Raw genomic sequence first — 20,254 nt, 5'->3', positions numbered from 1 at the left:
TTCGCGGGGTTAGCACCAATTTGATTACATAAGCTCCCTACCTTGCGTCAAAAATAAGCTGAAAAAAATCATCTTTTCTCGTGAATTAATGTTTTATGGGGAAAATATTTGAAAACATACCCTTTATTTTATCTCAACAGTGACAATATGTAAATTAAAAATATGAAATTAAAAAAGTATTATGCTTTATATGCCAGCTTCATCATTTCTCTAATTCTGAAATACTAGAAACAGACACAAGTGTTTTCAATGTGGTTAATGCATTAACTCAAATACTTTTTATAATTACAAATACAGCATATTTTACCGGGTTTTTTTTTGCATTCTGTGCACATTTTTGTCTAAAACATCGCATTGATTGTATTTATGATGCGGGTATCGCCGATCCAATTTAATCTTTATTTTTTTTTATTGAAAAACATATAATACTTTTCGGAGTTATTTTTGTAATGTATATATCGAGTTGTAAGGTTGTACCTTATTATAATATCTTTGTCTTTAAGCTTTATATTAATAAAAAAATAATAAAATAAAATGGGAGTATTTTACAATCCAAAAGTTTTCGTTGAATGCAATACATGTATGTAAATTAGGCATATGTTATTACAGGTCACACATTACCTCACATCATCTGGGCGCTGCTATATTCATATTCGGCGCATACTGTTTACGTTTCTAACAATTTATTTGAGAGCGAGACGCCGTGACCCCATAATGACCTACATGACCCTCGTGGATCAGGTGATCATGTCACGTGATGCACAAGGGTCAACATGTAGAATGACCAGAGATACGGGAGTACGCAGGGTGATGATTTTAATCTAAGCACGCGTTGATTTGAGCGAAGTACTGCAATGGAGCTAACAGTCAACATTTTGGATAGTTACCGGGGCCGTGATAAAGTCATGCGTACAGCATGTTTCGGTGCCATGTTGGCCGCGGGTTTGGTTGAAAGGCGAAACAAGGGTATGTCGACCAGGCTGCAAGTCGTCGTCGGCAGGCTTGCAGCGGCACGGACTGTTCTCCGGTTGTTCGATGATATACCGATGTTAGCATGGACATTGCACTATGGACTCGGCAAACAGGTATGTACGTTTGCCGGCGTATGTGCTACAGTACGCCTGTTGACCCCCCCCCCCCCCTCCCACGCAATATACCGGGGCAGCACCATCTGTACACATGTCTCTTGTTCCGGGTGCTCTGGGTAGGGTTGGGTAACGCCTACTTCCGCCATTATGGAACCTTGAGTAAACAGGCATGATTGTAGCTTGAGCTCGCTTGATTTGAATTGTGTTTTGTACAGAACTAGGTAGCAATGGCTGTTAGGGATGGGATTTGTTCAGTAGAATTGATTATCCTATTCAAATATTTATTATAAAGCTATAACGGGGAATTTTTCCAAATCAGGAGAATTCACCAGATCATAGAAACAAATATACACATCCCAGTCAAAAGACAATCACTCGATTAGACAATTATGATGAAAATCTAAAGATGCACAATTGATGAAGTGATTTTTTTTTTATTTTCAAAGAGGAAAAAATGAGTAAAAGTCTTCTGTTTGGAAGATATTCTGCCAATATTTTAAACTAATTAGTTCACAGTTTGAAAAGAGTTTCTTTTTACACTCAACCCCTAACCCTAACTCTAACCCTACCCCTACCCCCACCCCAACGCTCCTTAATTTAATGGTATATGTCCATTCTACGGATGAAGGGACATGTACAATTGAATCAATTGGGGGTGAAAATAGATCGTTAGTAATATAATTGTAAATTACTATTTGCTACATTGGATACTGCATTTTAGTGAGAACTGTAGAATAATTAATTTTCATTGGTATCAAATTTCACTATATTGACTCGATAATAAGCGCATCTTCTGTATTCACTGACTTTCCAGTGAAAGAATGAATTTTATCATAATTGTATGTGGGATTTCAGTTATCAGCACAAATAGATAAATTACAGACTGCTAAACATTGTAGCCATTGTTTACTTATCTTTCAGTACACTCAAGCCAGTAACCCGGAAACAACTCTAACTATACCTGGCCAATTAACTATGCAAATCATGTTTAGGTAGTTCTTCTCTGATGAGTATCCTCAGCTAATTAGGGTGCACCTTGGTATTGAACGAGTTCTGATTCTAGAAAATGGATTTGGTCAGTTTTACACTGGTGACCGGAAATGTATCCAACCAAAATCTCACCCTACACCCTCGTCAGCACTAAGCATTATCGCGTAACTAACAGCATCCTTGCAATACTGATTAAAAATGACTTTTCTGGTTCCAAATGAATAAAGGTAAAATGCTTGGATGTTCGTGGCAATGTATATGTAAATGGAACCTAGACATCTGAAAAAATGTTGGTCAAAAGTTTTCCAGCTATTTGCATGTTATGTTTAGTGCACTCCCGAAGGAGAATACGAACAACAATGCATGACGGGATTTTTTATAGTGAAGACAATAAATAACTATAAATTTCGTCATATTTTGATTAATATAACTCGCGAACGCCGCACCTTTCAGATTTGATTTTTGGCCAACTGTGTTCAACTGTGTTCAAAAGTGTTCCCAACAATACAACTTTAATAAGTTAACTTTAAAGTTATCATCGAATATAATATTTGTAGGAAAAGGATGCCACCATAAGATGGTTGAATGTTGCCAAGAATATATGTGACCAATGCTTCTTTCCTGTTGAACACATTGCTTGGGCAGGAGAAGCAAAGATCATTGATGTCAAGTCACCAACCCCGTGGTCAGTAGCCAGTGTTATGATATGGGCAAGTTCATTGGTGCTTGGTTGTATTATGTAAGTAAATTGGCCAATGAGATATATTGATATCTTGCTTTCGACAATACATATTGGTCTTTGGCTGTATAATGTATGTGTATTCCCCAATCAGATATATTGTTATATTTGATATTCGATACACAGGTTTTGGATTCTTCACATTGGCTCTTCACTAGCTTCAATAAATAAATTGTCCATTAATTTGTGTATGTCGAACTAGTTACTTTTTAAGCTTTTCAACATTTTATTTGTGGAAGTTATTATTATATTACATGTATATATTAGTGTGGACTTTTTGTAAAGCCTTCATATAGGCTAGCACTGTACATTTTGTTTTATATACAATCAAAATATATAGTTTTTTAAATTCTTTGTTGACAAAGCGACATACTAGTAATTTACCATTGGTTTGAATGATTGTTTTCATTGACAGATCAATTAAAAAGATGCACACTCTCAAAATGAAAAAGAAAACTTTACTCGATGAACTCAGCGCTAGTAAACTAAGGTGAGTGCTTGAAAGAAAATGCTCAGGGGGGAAGTTCAGTATTTAGCAGCAACATTCAATTGACAAATTATTATTTTTATAGCCTACTTTATTGCCACTGTGTTTTAAAGATGCAAAACGGCAAAGGCATGTTTTTTATATTGTTGTTTGATACTGCGTGTTAAAGATCAAATTATATTATGTTCATCGAAAATCGAAAATGCTGTGTACTATTTGTTTGATGAAATAATATATATATATTATTAATTTTTGATCAAACAAATACTCAATGCTCTCATCAATGTAAAATATCAAACATCAACTGATAAAAGGTTTACATGTTTTCATTCATATTACAATATATTGTCTTGGGTATTTGGTTAAAATTAAATTATCATGTTTTTGTTTATTTGTCGGGCAGGAATGACAATTCAGAAGTATTAAAAGAAATTCAAGAATCAGTAAAGAAAGTACTGCTTGAAGAAAAGTTCAATAAACTTGATTTACTTGGCAGCGTGACCAACCTTCTATGTGCGGTGAATTGGTTTCCACCTGGTATACTTTGGGCTGGTAAATTCAGTATGTCTATGGTTGGTTTCTTGGCTAGTGTGTCGTCTGTTGTGGGGCTGCACAGGGTATACGTACAGACCAAGGAAAAGCTGCGATTAAAATATGCATAGTGATTATTCCGGGTTACTCTATGCAACATGAATTTAATTTTGTTAAAATGGGCGTGGCAATTCTTTGTATAAGGGTTTTTTAAAGCTATGTGTGTTTATTTGCTAGAGATAATGTCATAACATGCCACAAACAATACAGGAATATTTTTGGTCTTACAAATCATGATTTGAATGTAAAACAAGATTAGACCCTGACAGGTTTATAAAGTTAATTTTTAATAGCCTGCACCACTCTTTCTTTATTCTATTGAATAACTAAACTTATAGAAAAAAAACTAATGATGACAATTTTTTACCGGATTTATATGCATTTACAAAGTTGATTGGATTGTACATTGTGGGGATGATTTTACATCTTTCATACCTAATTTTCATTTTTTCTCCTGATGAAACAGGATCATTATGGAGATGAATGCATTTGGATATGTACATTGTGATTTGTCAACCAATTAGAGCATGTCTTACTAAAAAACATACTGTAACATGCGTTACGATTGGCTAATTGACGTGGAAATTGGATATGCAAATTTCTCAGATTAGGAGAGATTCCTTCACAACTTGTGTGCTTTCACAGCACTGCATGACATACCGGCGTTTTAATGAAACCTTCGGGATTAAGAGTTCAAACATTGAAATTCTGTCTACCCCTGGTTTGGGCAGTGTGTATATCATATTCCATACCCTAACTCATTCTGTTAGCGTGTAATACATGCTTCAAGATGGTGAATGGTTGTTGTAGTTTGCATTTGTTTTTTTAATTTTAAAAAAATGTTTAAATCTTAACGAAATACGCAGGATGGAACAATTTTCGAGTTGATTTTTAAAACAAATTGACAATTTGAAAAAAAAAATAATAAAAATATTTACAAAAAAGGATAATTTAATAATAGAAAACACATGCACCACACATTTAACAGAGAAAGACAAAACAAATACATCAACATAATCCTGAAAATTAATCTAGCTCAAAAATTAAAGTCAACTAATTATAATTAGCACATTTTTTTATCATCTACCAGAGATTTCGTTCAACTTCTTAATTGTTATTTTAAAACAGATGATTACGTAGTGCTGTTTAATCTGAGTTAGTCTCTCAGCATTTTAAAGCAATACAGTCATATTACTTTGTTTTTAGACAGAATCCGATGGCTAGTGATCAAATTGACAATGTTGCCATACTACGTTAAGCTGAACATTTTTTTCTTTGCGGCGCCACCACTGACGTTATTGTTGCATTTAAACTGATAAAAACACGTTACTGACGCCACTGTCAGACACTAGGGTAAACAACTACTGATATTGATAGTTCGCTAGCTAGTTTTATACTTCTCTGCAATTTAAAACTGCGTGCCCGAAGTATATGATTTACACATTTACTAACGAAACACGCTCAATAGTTAACAATAATATTATTTTGAGACATTGATCTAGACAACAAACTTTTTAAATCGCTTCAAATTTCAACGAGACAGAAGCAGTGGCGAAATTGTAGCAATACTAGGTTGTGAAATTGTAATACTCTGAAAATTGTGAACACAGCTCACAGCAAAGATTCAACAGATTACAAATGCAAGAACACAGCAACGAACAATTTCCAAATGCCAAACGAAATAGACGGTGGAAGCTCTCGTTTCAAAATCAAAATATTTTTCATTTTATCATTCTTTGTAGTCGTAAACACTACTTTCAAATACAAGAAAACAAAATATGCAAGTAAAAAAATTAATGTTTACGTGGTGACTGAAATCTGCTATGCTAAGACAAGCTACCGGAAACCAGCTAGAAAAAAAAAACTCAAACTATTTTCAAAGGCCACTGTCTCTATGCGGGGGAAATGGACGGCGGTGGAAATGTTGGCAACGATGTCTGAGTATATGTCTGTATTTAGTGAGTGGCGACAGCGTTTTTATCAGTATGACGCGCCATCTTTAAAAAAAAAAGTGCTCAATTGTTCATTGTTCTGATAAACAGTATGGCAACTTTTCTCATGTAATTATCGATGTGAAATCAGTGATTCCGTCGTTGTGGAAATTTTGGCAGAGAAGTAAGTAAGATATTGATCATACTGTTCGTATATGATATATTGATCACATCTTCGTCTTTGGTATGCGGAGATAGTACTTGTGTAAGACTCATTTTCTATTTTTACTGAATTTACTTCTAATTTATGCAAATATTTTTAACGTACAGTGCTGTCGGATCAGCTGAAAGGCTGTCTGTATTTCTATGTAATTAGTTTAAATATTATATAGCACTAACACACGACCAATTAGTTTTTGTGCATACTAATTAGCTAATTTACATGACAGATACATATGTCAGAATGTTCTTTATGCATATTGTCATCAAATGTTTCAAATGAACCTGAACTAAATGTATAGCTATTTAATCTCAATCTGTATAGTAAACAATACAGTTAATATTTCACATTATATAGCACCAACACACGACCAATAAGTTTTTGTGCATACTAATTAGCTAATTTACATGACATACATATGTCAGAGTGTTCTTTATGCATATTGTCATCAAATGTTTCAAATGAACCTGAACTAAATGTATAGCTTTTTAATCTCAATCTGTATAGTAAACAATAAAGTCAATATGTCATTGACTTTATACCGTTAAACAAGACAGAACTATGTTGTTAGCATAACATGTTCTTGCTTTTTAATCTATATATTTTGCGTAAAAACTATTCTTGCAGCAACATATTATGCTAGGTGGAATACTTGTACGAAATTAAAATGAAGCTAAAAGTAAATATGTGTTCTAACATAAATCATTCTTCTAACTGTCTAGGAGCTATTTTAAACTACATAACTGGAACATCATTGTATTTTACCCTATGTAAATTCATGTGGCAAATGTATTAGACTGGCCCAGTACTAATTCTGTGTGGACCCAAATGTATAACTAGACTTTTTTTCCTAAAAATGAACAATGTACCGGTTTATTTGGAGGAACCGATTAACTAACATTCAGCATGCTATGGTATAGGGTGAATATTCATGTAACTAAAGGGATATATTAATTAAACTTATGATAAGTCACCATGATCAGAAATTCAGAAGAATGTTGGACATTTACAATGATTATATGCAAAATTACTAACATTATATATGCAAAATAGTGGTTGTTTATACTTTGTGTATTTTTTACAAAATTAAATAATACAAATGGAAAAATTATAATAAAATATTTGTGTCAGTTTTTTTTTTTTTAATTAGTGCTTTACATGTGCATCTTTTAATTGTTGGTTGCCACCGAGTATTTAATACACGGAGCGGCATACCTTCACATATTTATTGCACTTGAACTTTGAATTTGTAATACGTACCCAGTCTCGAACTTGAAGCATCGTCACCAACTGTAGTAATCACTAGAGGAACTGTACTATGCTCATTTGACCTTTTTATCTTTCAAAGCGGGGAGTCGTCACCTGCGCATGCGTCCGATAGCCATAGCGTGTCAGTGTTTACAAACAAGAGTCTACCCATGAGCCTTTGCGTTTTCAGTGTGTGTTTTTATCATCGCTTGGGGCTTGATTCCCGCGCGTGCGCAGGTGACGACCCTCCCGCTTTAAATTGTTAGTTTACAATCTTCAATCGGGGGTTCTCTCTGTAGTTAGCTGTGCGACAGTTGTGACCTTGATAATGTTCGCAGTCATAAAATAAAAGGGTTCAGAACCAGGGTTAACATTTCTGTATTGCGGCGTGGATTTAGCATACTACTCGGAGAGATCACATGATTTGTGCATCTTTTATTTATGTATATTACGTAACGATGGTTTTAGGATAGCGTGCGCCTCTTCCAGCTCCGTCACTGCTACAGTGTGTTCGGTAGTAATGTTTAGCATAGCACATATAGGATGTCCCAAAGTAAACAAGTTGTAAAATTTTTTTGCATACTGACACACTATCTTCTGAGCTATATGAAGATTTTCATTTCTCTGCATTCAAAAGAATGAGCGATTTTTGATACTTTGCCTTCATTCAGATATTTCGACCACCTTGAAGGATCCTTGGAAGGTACATTTGCAAAATATTTGAAGACAATTATTATAACTAGTACACTTGTGGAGACAAGTAAGGGCGGTGCGAAAGGACAATTTATGCACTAGAATATTTCAGAATCCGGAGACAAAGTGTGCTTTCTTTTTGTTTTATTCTCAACTTGAAGGTGATCGCTGTAGTATCGTACACATCTACTGATTTTCAATTGTATGTGTCACATGTTCCTTTCCGTGGCCCCGAGAATAAGGCACAATTCTCATAAGCAGCGCCCTCTAGTGACAGAACGCTTATGTAGTGTCAAAATGACTTAAATGTAATTCAAATCGACAGCTATGTCTGGTTGTGGAGTCGTTCGTCGTCTGTAATGACGTAAAATCTCTCAAAATCATAATTTTCATTGATGGACATCTACAGATCAAAACGATATAGAGGGTCCTTCGTCTCACCCTTTTTACGCCATAGAAGCTTTTCGTCGCTTGGGGGCGCGATTACAGGAAAGGTGTATTCAACACAATATTCTCTGGTACTGTACTTGAATAAATCTGATAACCTGTAATTTACATATATTCCGCTTGAGGAGTCACAATAAACATGTGCCAACACGCATATTAACAATAAATATTTACTGGTCCAGATTGCCATGAATAATCCGCGTATAAAGTACATATGCATCAAAAAGTAGGTCGTATAATATGATGGATTGCGTGTATTCACCATACAGACATTATTACAAATGAATAGAAGGTGGACTATCACCAGCAGGTTTTGTAAAACGTCTAAAACAATGATTTCATTTCGTTGACGTGTTTTGCGGTTCTTGTAGAGCGGTGGTAGTCGCGGCAGGTCCTGTTCGATATGATGGAACTCCCCGGTGGGACTCATAGCGACGTATCCTTGCGGGCGGACATCCGAGCACAAAGGCCGAAAACTCTCAGAAAACGGTACTTTGGGATGGTTGTTGAGACTCTCCTGAACAGTGTAACAAGATTAGCCCTGCGTGTGTAACATATCTAAATTCGGTTGATCAGGATTACTTCAAAGTTGAGTTTGTGTTGTTTTCTCGAATTTTCACCGGCTCGACCGGCGTTCCACAGCAGTGCGTACAAAACTCGTAGACATGGTACAGTGCATTCTCCTTCCCAGAGTTTCTTGCGGTTAGATTACCGAAAGTATTCGGAGAAATAGAACTCTGCCTGGGAGATTGGCATCCTGCGTAACAAGGGTCACGCGCCATCCTCCGATGGTAGAGAATGGGAGATTGGGTACAGTGGTGCGCGTCTTAGCAACGTGGAACGTCTGGTGACGTAACTCCGCCCGACCATACACCACGTCTAAAATACATCGTTTGTTTACATGAAATTCGAACACGCGCTGCGCAACGACCACCGCCCTTTAAAGAACAACCAACACATTGTACGTCCGTATTTTCCTACCTAATATAGTTCGGTTACGTGAAAATAATCTCATAAGACTTTTAGAATTGATCGTTTTTCGTTCATTTTGAGATTCCGCGTTATGCGTGAAATCGCATAGCGTCGTAGTGGCGACAAACATAGCGTGGGATTTGACAAACGGGAAAGTATTTGGGGGATATTTCCATGCTTAATAATGTGCTGTACACATTTGATGATAGGCAATTTGGATGAAATAAGGGTATTCAAACGCAATATTCCCCTTTCAAAAATCGGCATTTCGATGTGAGCTACGAAATAAGGAAATTCGAGTTCAAAATCAACTTGAAATCGTTCAATTTTGAGGGCATGCATTCGGCGCGCGTCTTTCACGCAACTCGCGAGATCTCGCAGTTGAACGGAAAATCCAGTATTGTATATTCCACATTAACATCAACAAATGCATCGTGTTTTTATCGTGTCTCCACGCCATGATTGAACTTGGTGCTGCAACCTAAAACATGTCATTATATTATCCATTTTATTCAACGCGATATTATTAGTTCTAGCCTTTTTTAAATTCAATATACTTAAACTATAATGTACTCCCCGGTGGCTCGCAATGAACTCAACATTCTATTCCTATACATGTACGAGGCCTTGATGCTCAATAATGCAATACATTTTCGCGAATAATCTGTGGCAATGACGTCATAAAATTCGCTGGTATTGACAATGCTCTAATATACTTATATATAATGTAGTGGGAGTACAATTTATTACAAAATGAAAGTACCTGTATATTTCCATCTATGAGTAGACTTCTATATATATACTCAAACTCTAAATGATGTGAATAAAAAATTGTTTGTCATTCAATCTGTGTTAAAATTACTAATACATGTAATCCACGCGCATTAAAGGGAAAGTCAAGGCTAACAACATAATACTCCCCCATGAAAGAGCTCGGCAAATGTAAGAACATGCAATTTACATTTTTTTATATCACTTCTCATTCTCTTGATATTCAATTTTTCATCAATTTATGTAGACCTACATGTTGATTCTTCAGCAAAGGATTATGGGTAAAGTGTGACATCATAGAATCTTTTGCTAAGTCCAGCTATGGGTGACTTCTCACGACTTGAGGAATTGTCAAAGTCACGTTTTACAGCAACGACGTTTATGTGTTGACTGGTCGGCAGGTAACTTGCTACCAATTTTAAGTGTATCAGGATCTCCTTTTTCATTCTCTAGAAGTTTCATGTTTTCTTCGTGAAGTTTTATTGCTGGAATATGAAAGTAAAGTTTAGTATAACTAGTATCTGTTTATTTTATATCCAAGGAAAGGGTTGTCCCCGTAGAGCTCACTTTATTCGAACATATTTGTTTTGAGTGTGCTGCCAAATGAGTTTATATTTTCATGAATTTATAGAAAATCTCTAACATTGGGCCCAGGACTATATTGAAAAGTAGTCCAACTCTTGACGTCACATCACCGTCCGGTGTACAGCAAACTCTCATAACGTGACTGTGTTATTTCTACTTTTACCGATGGTGGCAGTAAACTGGGAGTATGACGCCACCTAGTGTCTGTACTGTGGCATTTGCTTATATTGCTAGCGGTGAGCCCGCACAAAATATAGCATGCCTCAAAAACAAACGAACACAAGATTTTGACTGAAACTCGATTTCTCGTCAAATTGTTCTTGACCATCTGAGCATGACCATCTGTAGACGTTGATTAAACAAAATCGACGAAGATTTGAAAGTTAGAGCCATAGTTTGTGGGATTCTCATGGTTAAAATCGGGCATTTCTACAGTTGGTGAATACACTTACCTAATGTAGAAAAGAGGTCATCGACATTCAAAGCGGTTTTTGCAGAGGTTTCTATAAAAGTGATACTGTTGTCATTGGCGTATGCTTGGGCATCCTGTAAAACAAAGACGATATTTAACACATGCAATAACACTAATGCGAAAAATAAAGATAAGTGGAATGCATACACCGTCAATCAAATTTCAGGAACGATTTTTACTTTTGATATTGTGTGCCAATTTATTTTCAGTGTTAAATCTCAGTCCCTCGCGTTAGGAGGGACAGTGCCTAAATCGTGACTGGGGGATGAGTTGCGCCCTCACCTACAGCGGCCGCCCGGAGACGCAACACACACAATTTCTCTGGATCAGCAGAAAGGCCTACGATATATAATTGTGTGTAATTGTGTTGTAGCAAACATCTCGTTATCAGCCAAATGGCAGTTGGACAGATCTAAATGTGCAAATAGTACATAGCTGTACACAGTTGTCGGTGAAATCGATGACGTCATGGAACTACGCGTCCACTGATGGAAATTTACACAATAAAACACTTTCCCGAAAGTAGCAAAACTTGGGTGCAAAAATATTTCTGCTTTGTCATGGCAGAAAATATAAACATGTTACTTTGCTGATAGTCGGTAGAAAGGAATTTTATTTTTGTAATGTTGGTTAGTACACCCAGAAGCACAATATCACGCATGCAAGTTTGAGTTACACACCAAAACGCGCGCATGCGAAACGCCGTATCTGCGACTTCCGGGAAGGTCGTCTATGTTAGTCACCCTGTGGTGGGGCACTACGCTACCACACTTACTTCACAGGACACTTTTCTCGTGTCTTCCAGATCGGCTTTATTACCAGCCAAAATTATTGCAATATTGGGAGTGGCTTGTCTGTGTAGTTCCCTCACCCATGAGTTGACTCGCAAAAATGTAGTCTAAAAAGTAAATCAGAAATATCATATAAAAATAAAATTCCAGTACTCCAGGGTGTTAAACAATTCATATATACCTCGACTATAATTCGTAAATATGCTATAGAAAAAAATAAAATTGTCTACGTTGTCTATATTGATTGACTATCGTCAAAATCTGGAAAAATAATAAAATAATATTCTTTTTTTTAAGTCAAGCACAGGATTCATCTTTAGTGATTATAGCAAGTTACGATATTCGTTGATAATGTGAGACACTTTCGTTTTATTTCACTCTAGTACTATTCTACAAAATGTTCTCAATGTGTTTTCCCAGCGACAAGTTACCTAATTAGCAACGAGGTTCGTAATTACGTGAGTTGTGTATGTATATATGTAGGTTGTGTTTCTAAGTTTCATTGACCATTAACAAGAAATGCTGCAATAAAACAGGCAAAATAAAGTTGTCGATTGAACGACGGCTAATACAGAAGCCTAACGTTGAAACTCTGGGTAGAACATCTCCCTCTAGTGCAAATGCCCACTGCTACATAACTATCTTGTCTATAACGCCCTCTAGTGGGGGAAGCGTTTACGTGAAAGAATGAAGGCTGTTGACCTCGATATTCGTTTTATTTTCACTTTTTCATCAAATAACAATATTTTTGAGAAATTCACCACATTAAAAATTACGAATATTATAGTTGTCGCTTAGAACGAAATGTCCTTCGCCATTACGCGATTTTGACATCAGAGAAGCGATTCTCGTAGAAAATATTTTAATTCAAGAAAATTCTATCTAGTCCAAATATGGTAAAGTATACCGATATATCGGCACAGAACGTAACATGGACAGTGCGACGTCATTCCTACCTGCTGTGTGATGTCATAAACGACGATGGCGGCATGCGCCCCTCTGTAGTACATTGACGCTAAACTGTGATACTTTTCAGTTCCCGCAGTGTCCCATATTTGTAATTCTATAAGTGCATTTTCTACATGAAGTGTTTTGGACGTGAACGCAGCTAGGGTTGGAATAATATGAAATATTATAAATTATTGGACGTAACTCAGTGAAGTTTAAGACACACAGACTGCAATGAATTGAAATCAATCGGTGAAAATGAATTAACAATATTAAAAAAAAATAATAATCGTCAACAATAATCATGATTTTTTTTTAGAAAATTCGTCATAAATCGCAAGACAATGTTCATTGGTTTATTATATCAAATAATGTATCCATGAAATAACATTCTTTTGTGTGTTACTGTGACGTATTTGTTTTTTTTAAAAATCCATAACACAATGTTAAAGACAAAAAGTTTTTTTTTTTTTTTTTTTTTTTGACCCCGGTTTTTTTAATATATGATTTTTTATCCTACGACACCAGCTTACAATTTGAGATATGGCATAACATCTCTGACAAATGAATCTATGATAACAACGCTTATGATATATATAAAATGACCGCTATCCACTAAAAAAACAACCAGCATTTTCGAGAAAATTACCTGGTGACCCCCAACTTTGGAAGATCAATATCTTTATATTGCCCAGGAGTACAATTTATTGCAGAATGAATTATAAATTTGTATTTGCATTTACCAGTAGGCTTCTGTTACGTGGGACAAATGTATTTTGATGACACATTTTATTTATAGGATCTTTTTCTTTGATAACATTGATTTGATTTTTTAACTATTTCTAAAACTGGACATATGATCACCAGGACTGTTTTTTTTATAAATGATATTTTCTTTGTGGTGACCCCAAATCAGTGGCGGTGGCACATGGGCACAAGTAGTTTCGCATTAACTTTAAGCTGTTGATTTCAACAGGAACGGGGGCTCACCTCCAATGGTTGTCTGCATATCTTTATCGAATTCTCCTCTGACATACTGCATAGCCAGACTTGACTTGCCGACACCTGCTTCACCCACCAGTACTAGCTTATACTGGAACCGTTGAGGTCGCTTGTCATAGCGCTGCGTGGAACCATTCCTTGACATTTGTTTGTTTTTCTTGTTTGTAGTGAGTACTTGAAAAAAAAGAACATGACACCATACTATATAATTAGACATGTGAGTCATTGAAACACCGATCAATAATGGTCAATAAATTTTATCTGAATTTTAACTTCTGATAAGGAAATAAGGTACATCCAAATCTGGTATCATATAAAATATCAGGATGTGTAACTAAATAGCGACATTTGCTGAAAATGCCATGTTTTGTTTGTTTTTTCGATTTCTCTGCGTAAAATGTGAAATTTGAGTGTTTGTATTCTTGTATACAAACGTTTGATTCCCTTATCTTGTATTTACTGTAATATACAAAATATATTCACCCCCAGGTGACTAAGGCATTTCACTCCAATATGGTAGTGGCAATGCCAGTGACGTGTCAGTACTCTTAGGTCGTCGCGCTCATGGTCATATTACCCGTCCACCATTATGATCGCCCATTATTGAAAAACAAAAACTGCAAACAATTCCATTGTAGATATACCGAATCCCATGACAACCCGTGTTTATAACTGAATGATTCACGGCATGCACGTCGCAAAATTTTGTACCGATACCGCCCTAAACTGAACAGCGGTAATAATGTCCATTCAGGCCACCCATATCGCCCCGGTGACCCCACGGAGCTTTTCTGTGACTAGATACCAGCCCCCGCTCATAGGGACTGCGTACAGTTGATCATAGTTCCTGGGCTCCCAGTGACCCAACCCAACACCAATAATATAAAAACAATGCCAATATGAACCCGTTATGCAAATTGCTATGAAAGGGTCAACGCGGTTTCCACCGTGGTCGATTCAAGGCCGAGTTTTGTTGTTGGTGCTCACAGGCCGGTAGTTTTCAAACCCTTCGGATATGACGTCATTTCTGGGCAATATGGGAGTCCCGAACATGTAGTAACAGCAACGCGGTCCGGACGTTGCGAAGACTGCGATGTTTTAGACACAACAGGTCCGGGCAACAGGTTAACGTCAGTGACTACCGTACGATGTAATAATTCGGGCTTATGTGACAATTTGAAGGTTTAGCAGGCGTAAAGATTCATATATATCCAATGATGACGGGTGTACTCACCACTGAAACCGCTACGGTGGTCGTCAGGCTATTATGGCCTGCTCAATACATCGTCACATGTATGGGCAGAGTCACAAACAATTAGTCAACCAGGAAGTCAACGAGGGATGTGCAAATAAAAACAGGGGAGGGAACGTTCACATATTTAGTCGTGAATAAAACAAAAATAAAACAATACTAATAATAACAAAACAGTTTATTGAAATTGATAGAACTCGGGTGCTGTTGTGTTTTCTGAGTTCAGCTCCTTTTTAGTCACATCCAGGTGACAGAGCTTGGGCGACAACCTCCTGGCGCGCACCCCCGATTTCCCATTGTTATGTATCTGACATCACCTGTCATATTTTTTACTGCTATTGCGCCGTCCCTGACTGTCGCCGAAACTAGTTAACAGCATTCACTTCACGAAGTGAATATATAATCACGGGTATAATGGTTATTTTTCGGAAACCTGATTCAGTTAGTTCTCAGAATCAGATATCGATCTGTGGTTGTATCAACAACGGTGTTTGCACTATCGTCGACAAGCCGACTGCTCATGACCTCAAGGTGATTCACAGGAAATCACGTGACACCCCGGACCCACAAACCGTATACTAGTACTGTAAATGCATTAATTATTCACTGGGTTTTAATTTTGCTATTTTTGATAATAAGTAGAAATCGCCAAGTTCATTGTTTTTTAAATTAAAACCCAGTGAATTAGCTAAAAATATCAAAATTGTGGAATTAAATGCCAGTAAAAATTAATGGTCCAACCGTGGAGGTAACAGTAATACCTTTTACAGGCTACTCAAAAGAAAAAGTGGCGTGATTTTCTTTGCTTTACTTCTCAGGCTGACAACAACGACGAAAGTTAGTTACATGATACAACTGGTGTCCATGACATACATGACGCCTACTAATGACGCCATGTACCAGCTTTCTTGGTCATATGGTCTGCCTCTTCTTGGATGTGGCACGTTTCTTTCCATCTTGAGTTTAGCCTGCTTATCTGCTCCACACATGAACTTCCTCTGCATTGTCATTTTCTTCAAACCCAAAATATCAAGCGTACGATGCAAGCAAGCAATACATACCTATTGTACATATCATGGAAATTAGTGTTAATTTGTGTGTACTATATATCTTTATGAAAATAAAAAAAAATATTAAATTAAATTAAATTAAAAGGTTCATACATTCGATTAGAACTGATTTTTTTAATTTTGCAAAGTGCACCTTTTAAAAGCTGTGTTGAAAGCTCACATGCCAAAACTACTTTGACACGGTGATGAATAGTGCTTTACTTTAAACGCGCATGAGGCCGTGACTTGTATCCCTAACTCCTTCACCATAATCAATAGCAAAATGAAATAACATTCGTGTTAAACTTTAACACATGCGTCTTAAGCCTGTAGGTCCCATGTTAAATTAAACTTGTTGGAGTAGGAAATTTGTCTACAAAAATGTATGAATATTGTACTTACCTCTATTAATTAATAGTATGTAGTACACTTGTTACACATTTCGAATTCTACTACGCTATGACGTCAGAACTGCGAATCTGTAAGTACGTTTTCCCTCCTAAATATTTATTCACTTTGTAACCCGCATATAGTTTATAGCGCTAGTCTGTTGGCATGCTTTACTTACTTGATGGACATTCTCATGTTTGATCTGGTGAGTAAGTATTTTCCACCCTACGACATGAATATAGATCGCATACCCCTCGATGACAATGTAAAAACATGAAAAAAAGAACTATTTTACACATATTCTGCATTTTGAGGGGCAAATCTCGCTGACATAAAGGGTTTCAATTTGGCTGGGGTGGGGACTGCCCTGTCTTTCCCTTCCCCGTGCCCCCGCCACTGGTCAGAAAAAAAAGTTGTAATGACTTGAAAAAAAAAATTAAATTACATACCACATATTCAGATAAAATTTGAGTATACAAACTGAAATAAAATAGGGTAATTTGAGAATTGGTATATATAGCTCGTATAACTGCTGCCGGATCTCGCAATATGACAAAGTTGCTGGAGTTCGTTCGCACTGGTTGGTTCAATGACTTTGGCAAGTCGTAAGAACACCTCGCTCGATAGTTCACTTTGAATCAAAGTTGACAGGAGAGTCGAAATCTAATAAAAAGGCGAAAACAAAATTAGCGTAAAAACACAGGGATCCCAGAAACTATAATCAACTGTACGCAGTCCCTATGAGCGCGCGGGGGGGGGGGGGGTCTGAACAGGTCACGCCTCCAACTGTGCCACGCGTTCGGGCCAACCGTTAATTATTCATAAATAGAGTCAATTTGTGTAGTTTTCTTGATTCATTCTGCAGATATCGGTAAAATATAGGTAAAGCTTTGGCGAAATTTGAAATAGCAACTAATAATCTTCAACCTGGTAGATTTTGTAGATTTTTTTTTCTGTTTGTCTGTTTTTTCCAGTTTAAAAAATATGAGCTCGCTGGAACCTTCACCCCTTGTCTATTTCTTACACAAGATACCAGCCGAACCCCCCCCCCGGGACTGCATATAGTTGATAATAGTTCCTGAGCTCCCTGTGGTAAAAAGCGAAGCGTGTACCGCTTCAACTCATAATCTTCAATGTAAAATATGGCAATACGTTCGTGTCATAAGAATACTACCAGGATCGTAGTACCAGCAGTTTTATGCACATGTACTAATTTATTTACACATTGATATGTATATGGTTAAAGCGCGGTAGTCGTCGCGCTGCGCATGTGCGAGATATATGGGTCTCATATAAACAAAGATGGCGACTTTGATTGTTGCGCAAATCAACGAGTACGAACTGGAACGTTTCCAAGCTTTAATTAAGTAATTTTCATATTATTGGAAGGCATCGAAGGAGTCACCTGCGGTAATCAGTGCAAGTGGCGCCCAGGTCAGACCTCATACTTGTGATTTCCATTTGAAGAGCGCATTGGATTGTGGGAAAATCAATGTTTATCAACACAGTACAAATGTGGCACATTCGCAGCGCGACGACTACCGCGCTTTAAGTATGTATTATGTTTACAGTTTCAAAATGTACTTCAGTGTTAGTTGTTTTCAGGGACGCGTTACGAGAAGGGATATTGGTTGGCTTGATGTGGGGAGGTATCGACGCTGGTCCTCACTGGGACATCGACTACAATTCCGTGAATAGGTTTTAACCAATTCTTTATTTATAACCTTGCCTTAAATCAAATAAGAATGGTTCGCTGGTTTTCATCTCAAAACTTTTAAAATGTACATATTTATTATTTTTACTGATGGGTTTTTACTTCACACTAGCATTTAGACTGAAGTGCAGGTGTATTGCCATTTCATGACAACAATTCCAAATATTCCCCTTATTTGTTATCATTTTAACGATTTTTGTTCGATGACTACTCTTGATAGAGAATTTGGAACTCAGAAATATGAGGATGTATGCCCCTTATGGATGTGTGTGTGTGTGGGGGGGGGTCATGTACAGGATTATATTTTAAGACTCTGTCATCGAAAACAATAATGTACAATCTATTATGAAATATTGTTGTTGTGTAATATTGTATGTTTAATACAATAGGTTTTCAGGCCTAACAACCAGTTCAATCATTCAAATTGTATTGGCAACTTGTGCGTACACAAACTGTAGTTGAGAGCAATTGGCAGATATTTATAAATGTAACGACATAGTTTTTTTTTTATGAGTCAGTTCTAATTCTCAGTGTGCGTGTGTTAGTAAAAAGTAAACTTTAAAAATCAAACAATATGAAATATGACAAAAATTTTCAATTTGGTGGGAAACAGCTCGTATCATACAAAACAAGTGGCAAAAAAGCAATATCTGCATAAAGGGGTATATATTGTTCATAAAATGTTAAGACAGTGGTTTCAATTTTCGTGTTTTTTTTTGTTTTTTTTGAAAGGGAGGGCTTCCGAAGATGGGGATTCCGCGAGTCTTCGTCGAATACATTAGCTTATATTCTCATGCTGTGTATTCCAAAAAGTTGCTTGTCGTGAGTATAAATGTGACAAACTTCGAGTTATAATTCCTATGGCATTAAATCGCTTATATACATTGTAAACTTTGCCCTTTGCTTGCTATACATTATTTAATCACTAACCGAGAACAGAGCCTTGGGGGCGTCACCTGTGCACGCGCGGAAATTGAGTCCCAAGCGATGATAACAACACGCTAAGAACGTAAAGGTTCATGGCTTGTTTGTAAACAATGACACGCTATGGTATTATGACGCATGCGTATGTGACGAGTCCCCCGCTTTAAGTTATGATTGCTAATGTATACATAGTAAACAAAGCAGGGTGGGGGTCCATTTACAGTTATAAATCACAATTATCAGATTTGAGGTTTTTGTGTTTCCCGCGCGTGCGCAGGTGACGACCCTCCCGCTTAAATGGTGGTGATTAACACAGGCGCTCGTAACGTTTCTTGGCTAATAAAAAATGACCTAAAGTGGGATCGGCATAGTTAGTCAGTCGCCGGTAAATTCCCCTACTACTCATATAATAACACAAGGTAGGAAAGCGTTGACACCATGACATCGAAACTTCCCGAAAATAACACGATTTTCCAAATTATATTTCGATCCGCTTCACACAACTCAAGTATGATATCGGTAGAAACTATCGATCGACTTATATTACCTTTATTCGAACTAAAACGGGTTAAATCCTGTGAAAATCGAAACACCAGAGCAATATGAATCTACGAGTCTACGCGGATATTTTGAAGCAGACTAGAGGCCCGAGCATGCGTAAATGTTTGGAACTGCGCATGTTTGGAGCTGCGCATGCACGAGCCTCTGCTTCAAAATATCCGCGTAGATGGGTTGATTCATATTGCTCTGGTGTTTCGATTTTCACAGGATTTAAGCCGTTTTAGTTCGAATAAAGGTAATATAAGTCGATCGATAGTTTCTACCGATATCATACTTGAGTTGTGTGAAGCGGATCGAAATATAATTTGGAAAATCGAGTTATTTTCGGGAAGTTTCGATGTCATGGTGTAAACGCTTTCCTACCTTGTGTTATTATATGAGTAGTAGGG

The 20,254-nt window shown here is 36.9% G+C and overlaps 2 protein-coding genes across 3 annotated transcripts; one reads left to right on the top strand and one right to left on the bottom strand.

Moving 5' to 3' along the window:
- Positions 1-739: 739 nt before the first annotated feature.
- LOC102808072 (peroxisomal membrane protein 11C-like) lies at positions 740-4,943 on the top strand. Its single transcript, XM_006821350.3, has 4 exons — positions 740-1,085; positions 2,636-2,817; positions 3,233-3,307; positions 3,708-4,943. The coding sequence occupies exons 1-4, from the start codon at positions 855-857 to the stop codon at positions 3,964-3,966; spliced, it is 747 nt and encodes a 248-aa protein (XP_006821413.1). The 5' UTR covers positions 740-854; the 3' UTR covers positions 3,967-4,943.
- A 3,199-nt stretch (positions 4,944-8,142) lies between these two features.
- On the bottom strand, positions 8,143-15,305 carry LOC100374940 (ras-related protein Rab-5B-like). Of its 2 annotated transcripts, none has more exons than XM_078012584.2 (6): positions 15,210-15,305; positions 13,964-14,149; positions 12,982-13,133; positions 12,010-12,132; positions 11,215-11,308; positions 8,143-10,662 (listed from the first exon to the last, which is right to left on the bottom strand). In XM_078012584.2, exons 2-6 carry the CDS (start codon positions 14,118-14,120, stop codon positions 10,535-10,537), a joined length of 654 nt encoding a protein of 217 aa, XP_077868710.1. In that variant the 5' UTR covers positions 14,121-14,149; positions 15,210-15,305; the 3' UTR covers positions 8,143-10,534. The 2 variants fall into 2 exon arrangements, with proteins under 2 accessions (XP_077868710.1, XP_085352141.1); XM_085496015.1 differs by lacking the exon at positions 15,210-15,305 and adding an exon at positions 14,459-14,925.
- Between the last annotated feature and the right edge of the window lie 4,949 nt (positions 15,306-20,254).

The sequence above is a fragment of the Saccoglossus kowalevskii genome, chromosome 22, assembly GCF_978046115.1.
Source record: "Saccoglossus kowalevskii chromosome 22, keSacKowa6.1, whole genome shotgun sequence".
Lineage (NCBI taxonomy): Eukaryota > Metazoa > Hemichordata > Enteropneusta > Harrimaniidae > Saccoglossus > Saccoglossus kowalevskii.
This window is presented reverse-complemented; position numbering and strand designations above follow the sequence as displayed.

Bases quoted from the DNA above. Each gene is read 5' to 3' on its own strand.
- LOC102808072 (XM_006821350.3), top strand. From the start codon at position 855: ATGGAGCTAACAGTCAACATTTTGGATAGTTACCGGGGCCGTGATAAA. The intron at 1,086-2,635 runs GTATGTACGTTT...TAATATTTGTAG, and splicing joins ACTATGGACTCGGCAAACAG to GAAAAGGATGCCACCATAAG. The intron at 2,818-3,232 runs GTAAGTAAATTG...TTTCATTGACAG, and splicing joins TTGGTGCTTGGTTGTATTAT to ATCAATTAAAAAGATGCACA.
- LOC100374940 (XM_078012584.2), bottom strand. From the start codon at position 14,120: ATGTCAAGGAATGGTTCCACGCAGCGCTATGACAAGCGACCTCAACGG. The intron at 11,309-12,009 runs GTAAGTGTGGTA...TTTGTTTTACAG, and splicing joins CGAGAAAAGTGTCCTGTGAA to GATGCCCAAGCATACGCCAA. The intron at 10,663-11,214 runs GTAAGTGTATTC...TTCATATTCCAG, and splicing joins TGACCTCTTTTCTACATTAG to CAATAAAACTTCACGAAGAA.